The sequence below is a fragment of the Lissotriton vulgaris genome, chromosome 1_1 (genome assembly GCF_964263255.1).
Source record: "Lissotriton vulgaris chromosome 1_1, aLisVul1.2, whole genome shotgun sequence".
NCBI lineage: Eukaryota > Metazoa > Chordata > Amphibia > Caudata > Salamandridae > Lissotriton > Lissotriton vulgaris.
The window spans coordinates 675,147,198-675,164,108 of record NC_141685.1 but is presented as its reverse complement, the minus strand read 5'-3'; the positions used below and the strand labels follow the sequence as shown (position 1 = coordinate 675,164,108).

Below are 16,911 nucleotides of genomic sequence, written 5' to 3'. Positions count from 1 at the left end.
AATAATAGTGGACATTCATGATAATCTTAGAGCACATCCAAAAAGTCACGCTTCTGTTAGAACAGTGGATTTTCTAAATAGTTTCATAATAATTACAAAATCAATGCTGTATATTTGTAATACCCATGTCAAACAAATTATTTTCACAAAGTGTTAGATCTGGGGGGCTCTAGTTGGCAATAGTATTCACCTTTGTCCAAATAGGGTCCCTTACTTCTAAGTCAGGATAAGGGGATTACACTCCTTAATAACCCCTGCTCACCCCCTTGGTAGCTTGGCACGAGCAGGCAGGCTTATTGCAGAGGCAGTGTGTTAAGCATTTGTGAATATACACAGTAATACAGTGAAAACATTGCAGGTGGACACAACACAGGTTTTATGAAAAATAAGTATTTTTCTATAGACTTAAACACAAGACCACAAACGACAAAAATCCACAATACTACGGGGAACAGCCATTACAACGCGGGTTTTTACCACGCGTTGCTTTTACATCGCATGCGTTACAACGCATGCGATTTTGCAACGCGTGGTAAAACCACGCATACCATTACATTGCATGCGCTTTTACAACGCATGCGATGTAATGTGTAATGGCGGCGGGTTACTTTTGTAGGGTTTAGGGTAGTGTAAATGTAGTGTGGTATTGTTTGTGTTGTGTGTGTTTTTTAAAAACGTTTTAGTGTGTGTTGTGGTGTTTTTTTAGTGCAGTGTATTGGGGAGGGTAGGGTAGTGTAGTGTTTATGTAGTGTAGTGATTTAGGTTTTAGGGTAGTGTAGTGTTGTAGTGTTTGTTTATTGTAGAGTATTAGGGTTTAGGGTAGTGTAAGGGTGGGAGTAGTGTGGGTAGTGTAGTAGGGTTTTAGGGTGTAGGGTAGGGGTGAGGTGGGAGTAGCATAGTAGTGTTTTAGGGTTTAGGGTAGTGTAGGGGTGGGAGTAGTGTGGGTAGGGTAGTAGGGTTTAGGGTAGAGTAGGGGTGGGAGTAGTGTGGGTAGCGTAGTAGTGTTTTAGGGTTTGGGGTAGTGTAAGGGTGGGAGTAGTGTGCGTAGCGCAGTAGTGTATTAGGGTTTAGGGTAGTGCAAGGGTGGGAGTAGTGTGGGTAGTGTAGTAGTGTGGCAGTGTTTTTGGGTTGGGGCAGTGTAGGGGTGGGAGTAGTCTGTTGTGTAGGTGTAGGGATAGGGATGTTACTTACCTTGCATACTTTTACCACAAGTATAGCTTTACCATGCATGCCTTTGAGTTGTAATGGCATGCATGGTAAAAGCATACTCGTGGTAAAAGTATGCGATGTTATGGCATGCGATCTCATTGACATTGCGTACTAATACCCGCGTTGTAATGGCATGCGTGGTATTAGTATGCGATGTAATGACATTCATTCCAATACTACACTCAAGAGGACTTAAAAGATGATTAAAGTTGCTTAGTTCAAGTTGATAATGAATGCAACAAAGTTCTCAACAAAGTACCTGGATGCCTAACTCAAAGTAAACAAAAGGCTTGCAAAAGGGGAGATGCGTCTGTTCTGTGATCCGGGGGAGATGATGCGTCGTGCCTCAATACTTGCGCAGAGTAGGGGATGCGTCATGATCCTTACCGGTGCGGAGGTGATGCGTAGATTCTCGGCCTGCGGGCCCGTTGCGGTACCCAAGATGGCGCATTGATACGATGCGATGATCCGGTTGCGATGCGAGAAGATGGCACCCTTGATGCGGTAATGCGATGACGATGGTATGACGCCCTGGCAGCCTTGCGACGGCTCTGTACTTTGGTGCCCCGACAGGCGCTGCGACACGCTTCTCCGGTGATGTGATGGCGACTCTTACAATGGCGTCGCGCTTCTCCGGTGATGCGACAGCAGGCAGCTTCGATGAACACACGCTTCCAGGGAGATGCGGTGAATGCTCGCTTCTCCGGCGATGCGATGATTTCAGCTGTTCGACAGGTCCTGAGCACTTTGTTTACACCTTTGACTATGCAGGGCAGAAACATCAACCGCCCCACAAGAGGTGGAGCCAGCACAGGGGAGGGAAGATACAGCTCTGGAGCATTCTGTTGACATGATTCCTCCTCTCCTTTCACAGTGCAGGGCAGACATCAGACAAGCCACAGGAGGTGGAGCCAGCATTGTAGAGGGAAGGCCCAGCCCTATTCAGGTCCCAGGTGCAACTCCTCCCTCCCATCTAGATGCAGATCTCTCTATTCACCACCTGGCTGCCCCAGCCTGTCTTCTGGAGTCCCCCAGCCCTATCACTCACAAACCCAGACAAGGAATATACAACTAGCATAGGTGGGCCTGGACAGTTAGGCAAGAAAATACCTACTTTCTAAAAGTGTTTTTTTCAAACGAAGAATATTAAAACCAACTTTACTAAAAGATGTATTTTTCATTCTGAGTTCAGGCATACTAAATTCGAATTTCTACCATGTTCCCTGAGTCAGTTAGGATTATAAGAATGTAATAATCTAACACTATTGAAGGTAGCCTTCAATAGTGAAAAACGAAAATGGCTGTAATTCACTATTAGGACATGCTATACACATTAGAGCATGTCCTACCTTATACTTACAATGCACCCTGCCCTCGGGCCTACCATAGGGGTGTCTAATATGAAGCAAAGGGACTGGCAAGTGGATGCACTTGGCCAAGTCGACATGGCAGTACTAGACTACCCATAGGCCTTGCAATGGCAGGCCTGAGACACACTTTACAAGCTGCTTCCATGGGTGGCACAACCAGTGCTGCAAGCCCACCAGCAGCATTTGATTTACACGCCCTGGGCACACATGGTGCACTGTACATGGGGCTGACAGGTAAATCAAATAACCCAATCATAGAATCACTAATCAATACATCCATTTAACATACATAGGGAGCACTTGCACTGTGGCACTGATTAGCAGTGGCACAGTGCCCAAAGCATAAAACCAGCAAAAACATATCAAAACAGAGGAGGCAATCTGTCAAAATGGAAGGGAGACTCACGCCAATTATGCCAGGTCTAACAAAACGGTTTGACAAATCTATCAAAGAACTGTGGCCTTTGACTTCAAGCTTAATTTTACACTAGTTTTGAGAAGCTCCTACTTCAGGAAACTGCCTCTTCTACAAGCTACACAATATGCAGAATAAGTTAAGCTTCCGTGATATAGCAAGCTAAGTAAATGTGCCCTCATTTATACTCTCTTCAAATCTTGATTCGGATTTGGCATTGTAGATCAGGAATCTCATGGATATATTGGGGTGCTATTTCTGTGTGGAAAAAAAGGCTACATGTAGCATCTGTGTCAAAATGTTGACCATACCAGATTTTCATCTCAATGCATTTTACAATATATTTTTGGTCGGTTGGTATCAGGGTAGCATTTATCCCGGAAATATTTTGTTAAGTAAAATTGTGGTACACTTGCTTTAAGCAGACTCAGATGTATTATAGTTTTTATGATTTTCCCTGCCCTATGTTGGGCCTACCCCCATAGCTATAGCTTTCCTAACATCTAGCATAGATCAAAAAAAATTCTACCCCCTAAGCCAACTCTTTCTCTCCACTGCCAGCCTCACTTGACATAATTCTGCAGTTTCTCTTGCTCTAGGCTAGCTCCTGCCTTGTTCACATGCACACCTGAAAGACATTAACCATACACAATCCATGTGTATATATTTCATGCCCTCACTATTATGTGTTTCGGCTACAGACAACGTAAATTGCAATTTTACAGTTTTTCTGCATGGTGGTGTATCAGGGATACACCAGGTATCTAAAAAAATATATAAGTAACCCTGATTGCAAGGGAGGAAGATTAAGAAGAAAAAAGTAACCGAATAAACCAGAAGGGTCAACGGATTTGGGGTGCGTTCCATGGGGTCTATCTTTAAACTGAGAATTAAGAAAAACAATCACTGTAGATTGGGGCAAAGTGGAAAACAGTGACATTTATTTGGGTTGATCATTCTAGTTGAAACAAAAATTGATATTATTGCTTATACATACAATGAAATATCTTTATAGTCTTTGTAAATGTGTTGGTCAAAACACCTTTGATTATTTATGGGAAACATCCCTTGTAATCAGTAATATGGCATTAGAAACATTAATCTTTGCCTTTAAGAAGCACCTTTCTCTTATTTTTTACTTTTGAATTTTGTGTAAAAATTTGAAATGATTAGTTTTGTGCAAAAAAGTACCTTATATTTTGAATAGTGCTTTCGATTGCATAATGTGTGTATTGAACTATAAATGGGTAGGAGAGATACAAATGTAAACAATTGGAAATTAGTGTTTGAGTTAACTGAAAAAGTTACTTAGGGTGACCCTAGTTGCTTAGACGATCAGCTTGGCGCTTAGTTTTAATGCAGGGGGCTGTAGTCTGTCTTTTTCAGTAGACCAGCTGTCAGGGAAATATGTGACCGCAAGGTCTCGTAAGTCCCGCTTTGATGAGACCGTGTATTTTAAATCCTTCTTTAAAGGATGCATGAAGAATTCAGAATCCGGTTAGAAAAATAAGCTCATAGTAACTTTTGTTGAAGAGTCTGCTAGATGAAAAGCCCTCGCTTAGACACATTCCGACATCTACCTTTTGCAGCCTTCCACAGAGCACCTAGAAGGAGAAATTGGAGTCCCCTGCAGAGCATCCATGCGAATTTGATGGTAATGTGGTTTGCATAGTGCTTCTAGTCCTGTATGCATCCAGGCTCTGTTCCTGCCGGGAAAGCAAAAGTGCTACAAATCTGATTATACTTGCAGGAAGACAACGCAAGAGTATTGTAGGCTTCTCATTGTGCACCAAATGTGTCACTTTCAAATCGTGGAAGGAAGCACATCCTAACTCTATATAGCAGTCCTTCTATAGCCTGTCTAAATGGACACCTGTTCGCTCTTGTCCCATATTAAAAGCAGTTCATTCTGAGGAGTAAATTCGTGATTATCACAGAGATTCATGCCTTAGCAAGTCTTGGGTACCTATTTTATCCCTGATACCCTCTCGACTTTCGGCAACTGGAGCTATTTCTTGACCCGAAAGTGAACTACACTTTTACTGACATGTCATCTTCCGAAAGGGTAAACTTCTACACAGAATGTAAAGATTTTAAATTTTGGGAACAAAATGTTCCCCATTAGTAGATGCAGTATAATTTATTGAAAACAATAACATTTTATTGAAATGCCCTTTAACTTTTGTGGCAGCTCTTTTTGTATGCTGTTGAAATTCAACCTACTTGCACCCCAGTTATCTAAACCAGCAACAGGTGGTGGGCAAAAGTGGCTACTGTGTTCTGTCAATGGAGCATTAATCTGCTTCTCCTGTCCTTGCAAATGAGGTTGGAACAACATCTTCTTTCCAAGCAATTTGCCTGAGAATCTCTCAAGTTTCTTTCAGCCCCCTGAATGTTCTCTCCTTTCATATGTGATTTGGTGCTCATCCTACTGAAATCTTGCTGCTTCTCTTGGCGCTCCTTCATGTTCCTAGTATGACAGCCATTCAAATAAGCAAAGCAGGAACTACTGATTCTGCATGCTTCCCTTGTTAAACCATTTGGATGCTGGTAGGGTAGATCATACTTTATTGCATGATGAATATGTATTTTCTTTTAATGTATGATATGCCAACTATGCCTTTGGATTTTGATCGTTGTCACCAGAGTATGGTAGGGACCACCAGCATGCTGGTTCCTGCACTTCATTGACACAGCTCTGTCGTTCTCACCAACAAATTCCTTTATCAGTTTTTAGGTTAAATGTCGCCTTAAAAGGCCTTAAACCTTGCAGACAGTGTCACAAAACCATTCTGCTATGTGGTGTCTAGGTTAGTCCCCTAGGCACAACAGTGACCCCAGCTGGGGTTAATCCTTATCAGCTGTAACTTAAATTCCAATCTTTAGATAGATATTCACCGCTTTGTTTTGCATATTCATATGATGTTTATTATAAGTTAAATCAGAGATATTCTTCACTCCAAACATGTTACATATTGATCCAATGCATTTCGGGTAATGCTGGGGTCACTGTTGTGCCTAGGGGACGTTCTTCAAGGAGGGGCACATTTATATTTACCAGTACCACTTGGACTAAGAAGTACACACCCTGAGAGCACACAATTGTGATTAAACCAGGATACAACCCCGGCTGTGCGAATATTCATTATCACTGACGTGTCTGAGGTTAGGACATGGTGTTGTGGTTTGAGACTCTACCGCCTCCAAGCACCTGAAGGCCATCCGAGGAATAAGGAGGCCTAGCTATTTTTGACTAAGGCCCACGAAGAGGCTCTCAAGCAGACTCCTTTTCCGAAGAAAAGTCACTTTCCAGGGAATGTTCTGTTAAATGATCTTCACACAAAATCGCCATAGTAAGGAGAAGTATTTTTTCCTTAAATAAGTGGTTCTGTTACTGTGACCATTTGGAGTCTCTCTGCCTCTCACCTACTCCTTGCCTTCTGGCAGTCCCCTGACCCTGCATCCAACTCCACCCAGGTTGAGACATCTGACTAGTTATGCTGGATCTTTTCAGAGCAGTGCTGCAACTCTCTGTTCAACTCCCCAAGGGGTGGAGGGTCTATTCCCATGGCTTTGTAGACTCCGACTCCTTCTGAACAAGGGCCTCCACAGCCTTTGGCCCCAGCACTATAGAGAAGTTGAAACTAGATATGGTGCCGTATTCCATTTGCTATGATTCCCCAGTGCCAATTTTGAAGCAGAGGTCAATGACTGCCAGAGGGAAGACTCCAGTGCTGACCAAGTAGTACATAGGAGAGAGAATCCTCTGTGTGGCAGAGGAGGTCCAGGGTAATTTTAACAATGAATCCTATTATGAACCCCTCCCCAAAGCTCAAAGGTTTACCACCTTGGAGGAGATTTTCAGTACAGATTTGGATGCCATAGCTATATAGGGTAAGTACTAGGATGGCCTTGATGATTACTCAGAGAGGCTGATCTCCTTCTGCATTAAAGTGTTGCTACCAGCATATACTTCTTCTTACAAATAAATGGCAGTAAAAAAATATCCTTCGCTAGAGGGCATTTCCCACCCTTCTTGGCCACCATGGAGGAGGTTAAATCTTCTACCACTGTTATTTAGAAAGCAATGTAGCCCTTGAAATTGATTTTCTCTTTAGCAGAAGTAAAGTCTCACATTCTGATGTAACTCTTGTGAACTTTCTAAACTTGTGCAGAGTCCTTACCTCTATCCAGTATGGCTCTTCTAGACCTTATAATGACAGCAAGGAAGACATCTTTTTCCTATGCTCATGGCGGGTGACCCGTGCTTACCTTTCACCTGAGCTTTTGGTTGTTCAAACCTAGTCCTCAAAGCAAAACTTCAATACATTTCCTATGGTTCACACAGGAAAGGGAATCCAAGAAGCTTGATCACTTTGGTCGAAAAGTGTTTTGCTTCACACAACTTGTCTCTCTGCACTCCGATGTCATCCATGACTAACATGAATTGGTGATACATATGTCATACTCCTGGTATATGTGAAGTGGCTATTCTCAGTGAGAGATGGCCATGATGCAACAAAACAGATTCTCAAATGTGGCTTTGAGGCTGTAGGCATGGCTAAGTATACAGTACGACTGCTGAATCTGACTTTCCCTGTGCAACAATTTCACAGATGTATTGGAATTTTGTGGGTATTCTAGGGCTGTGTAGTGTTGACAACAACGGCCGTCTCTCCAGTCTTGGTACCATAAAAATGATACCACTCCTTTTCAAGTCAGAGGTGGTTCGAAGGTGTCCGCAGCAGATTTAGTCCCCACTGACTTCTGCAGGGTCTGCCACCTTTGAAGCCCTTGGACTCTTCTCCCTAGTGATGCCACCCTTCAGTATGGGTCTTCCATTTTCAAACTCGGCGGAGGCGATTAAGGTGGATTCCCATAGTGGTCCATCCTATCTGAAAGGGCTGTGATTTCCCCTCCATTCCTCTCCAGACCTCTCCACCTTCCTTCAGAGTGTGTTCACTGGCTCATGCTCTGTGGAGGAGGAAGACCTTGCAGACAAAGAGGTATTAAAGTTTTATCTCCGTAAAAGAGTGGCACAAGATTTCACTCCCAATACTTCTTGATCTCCAGAAGAACATAGACCTGAGGCCTATCATGAATCTCTGCCTTCTGAACTTGTTCGTATAGCAGAAAAAGTTAAGGTTGTCATTAAGCCAGGTCCTAATGGAGATTTATTGTGTCCCAGGACCTCCAGCTGCCTATATTCCTCTTCCAATTTTTCCCGACCACGTGTGCTACTTAAAGTTCACAGTGGGATACCAGCAATTTCCGTTTGTGGTCCTCTATTTCTGATTGACAACTGATCTTTAAGAAAGTGCTGGCAGTCTTGGTAATTTTGCCGAGGAGAGCAAAACTCCACATAGTTGTGTACTGTGATGACTAGCTAGTGAAGGAAGAGGCCCCAATGCTGGTCTTCAAACATTTCCACATGGCTATGGCTCGTCTCCTGACTTAGACTTTACAATAAATTTCCAGAAATGTCCCATCATTCCCACATGAAGGCCGACCTTTATACGGAGCAATACTTTACATAACCCTTGCGAAGACCTTTCCTCCTTCTCATAGGATCTCACATACTCAGTATTGCAGGTATTACACTTTCTGGGCCTTATGAGACTCGAATTATGGCCTTGGCATCATACCATTAACTTCATTAACTTCGTTTAAACAATACTCTCATTTCCAGTTGAAAAAATGTGGTGAGTGTGAAACTGATTTACATTTTAAATGACTACGGACTCATCAGTACATCTTTGTTACTCGTATTATTCTGCTAGCATGTTTGCAGTCTTCCCTTGCAATGTCTTACAAGCAGCTATTACTCCTGTGCCATGAGGGTGCAGAAAATGAAATAGTCTTGCCATACCCCAGATATTGTCCTCCGCCCTCTTCGGTGTATCATGTCTATGTTGGTCAGTCATCTGAGTCACCACAAGACGTTTCTCCAGCAACTCTGATGTGGATGTTTCCTATGAGTCTTCATTGCTGGTATTTTTATGGTCCGTACCCGATGCCAGTGCGTTTTGGTCTCCGCAGGATGCAACCTCCACTACCAGCTTCACTCTTTCTTTTGCAGCATGCTCTTGCCTTGGTCGTCTGTGTGAGTCCCCTTTGCTCTTTGTGTTAGTGCATCAAAAGCTGTGTTTTTGGTTGGGTCTTCCCTAGTTTTTAGGGTTTGATATCCATCTACGCCCATGCTTCACCTTGCGAGGTAAAGAAGTACAATTGTTTCTTAACACTGATCCATAACTTTTCCGGTTATAATGATGCATATTTAATATCTCGTTTGTTTGATGCTTGTTCTACTTCCATGAAAGTGCATTTTCCCTCTGTACATGATCTTTACAGTCTAGAAATATTTGCACGTTATTGTGTATAGTCCATGGAATGGCCCTCCTTTCAACTTGCAGGATGTGATTGCAGTCTCTGAAATTTAGAATACGGGCTGCAATTTCTTTCCTCCATATATATTATCTATTAGCAACTTCTCAAGAAGGAAATCCCCTTCACATCCTTCAGGGTAATGAAGAGGCGAATATTGTGCCTGGGGCACCCTTCTGCATCCTCTGCAGTATGGTGAAGAAGCTCTACCTTCCCCTTTAACTCCTTTATTTGCTCCTCCAAATCTTTCACAGTAGGGCACAGCGACTTCAGATTAGATATGTTTTCCATCACTCTGTCCATCAATATCCTATAATATTTTCATAGCAAGTGGACCTCTATGGTAATCAAGTCAAGTTTACTTCCCAGTGTGGGCTTTGTGTTGGGAATGGCTTGCAGGACAGTAGCAAACTTCTCATTGGTCCCTCCAACATTGTGTCAACTGTCTTCAACATATTTTCGGTATCTGCACCACCACCATGCAAGTCCCTCACTTTTTCCTTCTGGGGCTCCTTGTCTGCCTTGAGCTTCTTTGTCATACACACCTGAGTTTTGGAGTGCAAGCAGGATACAGGATTGGAAGTGGACCCCTAAGACCAAATGTCCCAGAGTCATGACATCACCAGTTACCTCGTAGTGCTGCCAGTAAATGCACTTTTAATAAGGCATGGGCAATTATTCCTTCAGGCGCCATCAACATTGTCATGCCTCTCCCCCTCCCCTGGGCGATATAGGCATGTTCCGGTGACCTCTCCCTTCTGGTTTTATTTAAATTTTGGGCATAGTGACTGACTCCCATTATCATCAGAGTTTCTGTGGTGCTGTGCCAGTGGTTCATTTTGTGCACCTGGGACGGAGCCTCCAAACCCTCACTTCTCCATATCAGGATGCGGGTGCCCTGCCCGGGCGGGGCCTTTTTCTCTGCACACCGGACCACCATTTTTCATTCATGCTGGCTCTGTTGACTACAGAGCTGCACTCAGTGCTGTGGCACTGGGATTATTCTTAGAGAAAAGGAGATAATACATAAATGTGGCTATGATGTAATTGAAAGACCTGAACTAAAGGAAAATAAATCTAATAAAAGGTACAATGGCCCTTCAGGGCTAAATTCTGATATGCAAAACAAAAATCAGTACAAAACACTATCATTTCAGAAGATTCGGGATTAAACCGTTTAGGAAATGACACCCTAAAAATTCATGTGAATAATGGTGAAAGGGTAGTCTGGAGCCAAGACTTAGAAGAAAAGGAGGTTAAAAAAACCACAAAGTCTTGGGCTTGGATCTCGGAGACGTTAAACAGTAAAAAAATTATTAACCATCAACAACATACTGTTTAACAATGGCTTGGAGATCACTTAATGGAATATGGCTGGAAAAACAACTAATACAATGATCGAAGCAACCAAAAATCAACCTGATATCCTGGTTTTACAGGAAACTTGGGCAACAAAAACTTTCTGTCAGAAAGGCTACTACGTTTATGATATTCCTGCAAAAGAAACTAACCGGGGCCATGCAAAGGGTGGATTGGCAATCCTGCTAAGTGAGGAATACTTATGGGCTCAAGAGATCGTTGAGTCCAATTCAGAAAACTTTCAGTGTATTAAGGTGTCGCTGAAAACACACATCACAGCTCCCCAAAAGGCAATTCTGCTCTTTAATATATATGCCCCACCTAACACTAACAAAGATGCCCTATTCAAGGATATCATGGAAGCAATCTTTCAGATAATAGAAGATCGATCATACATGCCATATCTAATCATGGGAGATCTGAATGGAAAAATCTCAAACATTGAAATTGGAAAATGGGTAAACCTATATAAAGAAGAAACATTAGAAATGTCCATCCCAAAATTTCCTAAAGGTAAAAATTCGGATAAAAGAGGCAAATTGTTATTAGCATTATTGCCAAGTTTAAATGGGACAATCTTGAATGGCAATGTGGAAGGAGATATACCGGCATCCTATACTAGACGGGGAAATGGAACTCTCTCAATCATCGATTATATAATCTGTGGTATGGATCTATTGGAGACAGTTACGCATTTGCATACCAACTTTATAGATGAGAGTGATCATGCATTTTTACACCTAACTACCCATTGGATGGCCATCCCTTCTCCTACAAGCCAGATAATATTTTACAATAGCACAATTGAAGTCAACACTAATCAGAGGCGGATTTTCTGGACCTCATCAACCTTGGACAATATAACCGCACTGATTGCACATACTCAACTTCTAACTAATATACACTCAGATGATCCAATAACAAATTTTGAATGTATAGTTAATAAACTCAAGTGTGCTCTCTTAAATAAGTTACGACAGGTCACATCTGGAAATAATAAGAACAACAAAAATAAAACCTGGAACTTCCCTACTGCAAAAAGGCTCAATAAACTCATTAGAGCACAATACCTGAATTTTTCATCATCAACTCAGGCAGAAATCCATAAATTAAAAAACCAATTAAGAAGAGAGAAGCACAGTCATAAAAGAATGTTGCAGGACTATAACTGGGTCGATATTCAAATAGCTGCTAAAAAATATAATCGGCGAAAATATTGGTCCCTAATTGCTAAAATAACCGGAAAAAAAAGAAACTTCAAGCCATTCCAGTCCCACCTCAGGACTGGGAAATTTATCTGAGTGATTTATATAAGGCAAACCCAATTAAATTAGATGGAAAGGATGCCGATACTACTATGGAAAGGAATATTACCCCGATTACTAATACCTCAGCATTCTCCATTGCAACGCATGTTCGAAAAGCAAGAAGCACTGGCGCTTCAGGCCCTGACCAAATACCCACCAAGGTCCTTCAAGCTGACCCCAAGGAGTGGAGTCAGATGCTATCACCCCTCTTTAATTACATCTTCAATTCCGGGAAAATACCAAAGTCATGGCAGGGGAGTATCATTATTCCTATCTATAAAAAGGGGAACAAAAACACAGCTGGTAACTATCGCCAAATAGCGTTGATGGATGCTACAGGGGAAATCTTTGCCGCAGAAGTATTGGATCGACTAAAAGACTGGGCATTTTCGCAGGGTTTAATACCCATGTTTCAAGCAGGTTTTAGACCCAACCATTTTGTCACCGATAATATTTCAATACTCCAGACCATTCTTGACAAATACACAGTGCGGAAATCTCAGTCAGTATACGCAGCATTTATTGATTATTCTACTGCTTTTGATCGTGTCGACAGACCGACTTTATGGAATAAGTTAAGGAGGCTAGGTATTCCTGAACAACTGCTGCAGATTATTGTTAAACTCCATACCAAAACTTGGTGTCAAGTCCAAATGGGGTGTGAAAAAGGTTTGACTAAAACAATCCAAACGGCTAACGGGCTCAAACAAGGGTGCCTTTTAGCACCGATATTATTTTCATTATACCTCAGTGACCTGCCATACCATCTGCAACAAGGTTCAAGTTAGCCTCCAAAGATTGCTGCACAAAGCATACACGCCCTACTATATGCAGATGACATTGTGATGTTGGACCTTACGCCCTTTGGTTTGCAAAAGCTCCTAGTTATTTTACATAAATATTCTAAGGACAACTTCTTAATTCCAAACTTAACGAAAACAAAAGTTGTTTCCTTTTCTGGTAGGAAACAAAGTGTTAAGTACTGCTGGAGGCTCGGACGGAGAAAAAGTAGAAGAGGTCGACGAATATACTTATCTCGGCAGGATCTTTACAAAGACTCTGAAAAATACAAAGCAGATAAACAATTTAAAGAGGAAATCAGAATTACATGCCGGGGCCCTTTCCAGACGGTACTCTGCCACAGGGAACAGGCATTTCTCTTCACTGCTAAAAGTATACAGAGTAAAGATTCCCCCTGTTTTATCCTATACTACGGAATATATCCCAATAAAACAGTGGTCTTATATGGACCAAAAAGAAGGGAATATTTTGAGGAAAGTCTTGAAGGTCTCAGAATCTACACCGGTGCAAGCTCTAAGACTTGAATTCTCAATTACAAGTTCCTATGCTACAGCTGTTGCTAATGTTATCAGGTGGGTTTACAATCTCCTTCATGCAAAAGAAGGATCACTACGATCCCTGCTAAAGATCGAGACCTTTGAACTACATGCTTCAAAGCAAATATTCTTCAGGAATATGACCGTAGTATTCCAAATTTGCTAGGATCAGTACGGATATTTTGCTTACCTGGTCAGCCTCGCAACTGAAACTTTTTTTTAAAATGTTTTACTCCTAAATCGAGTTTTGAACTCGATTTTGCACACTGTAGCAAATTATCTTTGTATAAACTTTACGTTGAGTCATTGGAGTACAAGCATGTACAGACATACATAGGGTTTTCCCTCACACATGGTGCAAGGAGGGCAATTACAATGCTGCGATTAGGTATTTTACCAGTGTTAACTTTCACATCGAGATGGACATCAGGTGGATCCCCATTATGTACTCTTTGTCAAGGGGGAGATCAGAACATCGAGCACCTTTTATTTGTATGCCCAAACTCAAATGTAGTAACAGCACGGTCAAGATATCTTGATCCTATATACCGTAAATGTAGAATTTCATCAGTAAAAGAATTGTTATTTGTGTGCAAACAACCACCTAATGAATTTGTATGTTACAATTTCTATACATTTTTAAAATCTTTTTTAACACTATATTAATTTGTAATGAATTCCTTTCCCTGTAACCAGTTTTTTCTTTTTATATAATATTTGTGGTCCTCAGTTGAGTACCGAAACAAATAAAAAATTTTGACTTTGACTTTGACAGTGCTGTGGCACCATCTTAGATTTGTGCCTCTGCCCCATGCAGCTGCAATTGGCTTCTCCCCGGCCCACAAGTGTCCTTGGTCACTCTCCGTTTTCAGTTGTACACCACGAGCAAGGAAGTCGCTCAGCACTAAGCAACCTTCTCTCACAAGAAACCTCAGGATAATTGCTGTGCTGGGTTGGCTGAAAAAGAGCAGCATTAGAGGACGCCTGTAGTGTTCCATAGTTGAAGGTGTTTATCCATATGAATATTCTTCATTTAAGGTCCTGTTTATTGAGTCTTCTGATTGAACCTTTGATGTTTTGGCAAGTCTCTAGAGTGGCTCAAATATTTGTTTAAAACGTATGTACTTAAAAAGGAAGTTATGCGTGGTCCTTCATACCGACGTGTTTTATAAATAGTACTGAGAACTTGTAAACTGTGTTTCACTGGCAAATTAAACGCACTATTTTGCCATCTGTGTTTACTAATGTATTACTTATCTGAAAAAATGTTTCATAAAATAACATTTCTTTTTCTTCTTCTATATAGTGTCTTTTTCTTGGGAGCCATCTTCGTCATTTCTGCCACATTCCTATATGGCTATGACCCCAAACCAGCAAGCAGTGCCACAAAGGCATAGCAAACTGGGGTGATTTTCACCTGCCTGTTTCTCAGTAAAGTGCATTACTGCTAATTCTGAAGAAGGACTCTGCACAAGGTCTCCCGCAGAAAGAATACTCTTGTGACAGAACACTGCTTTTAACTTGAACTACGGACATGTGAAAATGGATATATTTTGCACCGCAGATATTTCGTTTCGCCAAAGGAAGTGTCTGCCACTTTATGGGACAGAAAGGAAAGACCGTTCCGACCAAACTGAAGTATCTTAATAGTAAGAAGTCTGGGAAGAGAAAAATAAAACGAGTTCCTAATATTAAGAGGAATTGCAACTTGAATTTTGGTGGCTCATCCACGGATTTTACTGTTGGCTGCAGAAGCGTGCACTACATATTCCAGCAAAAGCACGATCTGTCCGATCAGATTGGACTTTTTGAACTTTTTTGTTTTTCTACAAATCGAACATTAACATTTTAGCTGAATTTGTAATTCTTGCTGTGTCAGCACGTATGAACTTCTATCAAATAATATTGATAATTTGCTGCTCATTGAATTTATTTTTCTCGTACCTGAGTTTCATATTTTAAGTCTGATTGTACAGAGATTAAAGGATTGTTTTATATTTTGGGCATTGGAGATCACACAAATCGTATGTGGTGGAATGAAGATAATAATGAAACAGAGACAATTAAAGACATTTTTACCAAAGTAATGAGAGATCACAAGGTTTCTAAAGCGTTGGTTCCAAGAAGCAAGTGTGGATATTTTTGCATTTCGATGTTTCAGATTATGAGCACTGTTTGCGCTGAGCTTGCAAAGTATCTTTTAAAAAAAAAAAACCGTAGTCCTTACTTTTCATTTGTTCGTATGCTTATCACAATGTTTTCCTTGGTCCAAGATTCACTGATAAAACACACAAAGAGACAGATGAACACAACAGGAAATAGCATGCTGCAACCAAGTACTCCCTTTGAACTTTTCCTCCTCCTTTTATGGCACTACTTTTTTCTTTGTGATTAAACATGTTTGGCGACTGCACTATCCATAGGTATTGGAGCGCTTTACATTAGGACCAGTTCCTTTACCCGGGGACACATTCATTTTGTAGGCATGGGGAGATTACGTGTTTTGCCCAGAATCAAGGATGTTAAGCCGACTCTGAAACTCAAACCCGGTTTCCCAGGTCCATAGTCTGCAGCTCTGGCCCTTATGCCACATCCCCTCCCAAGAGTATGCCACAGTGTCTCCCTAGCGTCGGCCTCCGTTTCACATTTTGTGATTATGGGCAAATCACTTAATCTCCCGTGGCTGCCCACATTTGCTTTTGGTTGCCCTTCCATGTCCCGCCCGTTGTTGTTTCCCCCTCCCCACCCTGTAAACTCAGGTGCACAGATCCCTTCCTCCACTGAATCTGTTTTTCACATTTTTTTGTACAGTTTTATGTAGCACCAACACCACCTGAAGGCATTGGAGCACTTTACAGAAGCACAGGTTACTTTTGTTTTGTCCAATTTTATATAGCGCCAACACAACCCAAATGTATTGAAGCACTTTACAATAGCATCAGGTACTTTTTTTGAGCAGTTTTATATAGTGGCAACTACATCCAAAGGTATTGGAGTGCTTTACATTAGCACTAGTTACTTTATAAAAGAACACATTCATTTTTGTAGGCACGGAGATATTAAGTAATTCGCCCAAAATCAGGATGTTAACCCAACACTGAAACTCGAACAAGTTTACCAGCTCCATAGTCAGCTCTGGCCCTTATTCCACAGTCTCTCCTAAGGACGCCATATCATCTCCCTAGCCTTGGCCTCAGTTCCACGTTTTGTGATTAAGGATAAATCACTTAATCTCCCCATTTCTAAATACAACTAGCCTTGGCATACCCAGTAGGTTTCGCCTGTGTGTAATCTATTGTTTTTAGTGTTGTGTTCTATCTGTGTATTTGCAGACCGTTCATCTTGAACCATTGGTAAACTGAAGCATCGCTCTTATTTTCTTTGATACCATTTGTCATGGCATGCGGACGTCATGCCCTCTGCTTTTGTTTGGCCCTCTCATTGAGCATGGAACAAGTACATGTCTCCTTAGTTTCACTGTTCCCGGTGTGCGCAGCTATGCTTTCTTTCTTAATTTTCAAGCACTCCGT

At 41.6% G+C, this 16,911-nt stretch overlaps 1 protein-coding gene across 1 annotated transcript in view; it reads left to right on the top strand.

Annotated features, from left to right (window-relative positions):
• Positions 1 to 15,468, top strand: part of SLC35A3 (solute carrier family 35 member A3) — a 211,840-nt gene extending 196,372 nt beyond the window's left edge. The window contains exon 8 of the mRNA XM_086954566.1: positions 14,688 to 15,468. Within this exon, the coding sequence (XP_086810692.1) occupies positions 14,688 to 14,778 (91 nt within the window). The 3' untranslated portion in view covers positions 14,779 to 15,468. The remainder of the gene's footprint in view (positions 1 to 14,687) is intronic.
• The last annotated feature ends 1,443 nt before the right edge of the window (positions 15,469 to 16,911 follow it).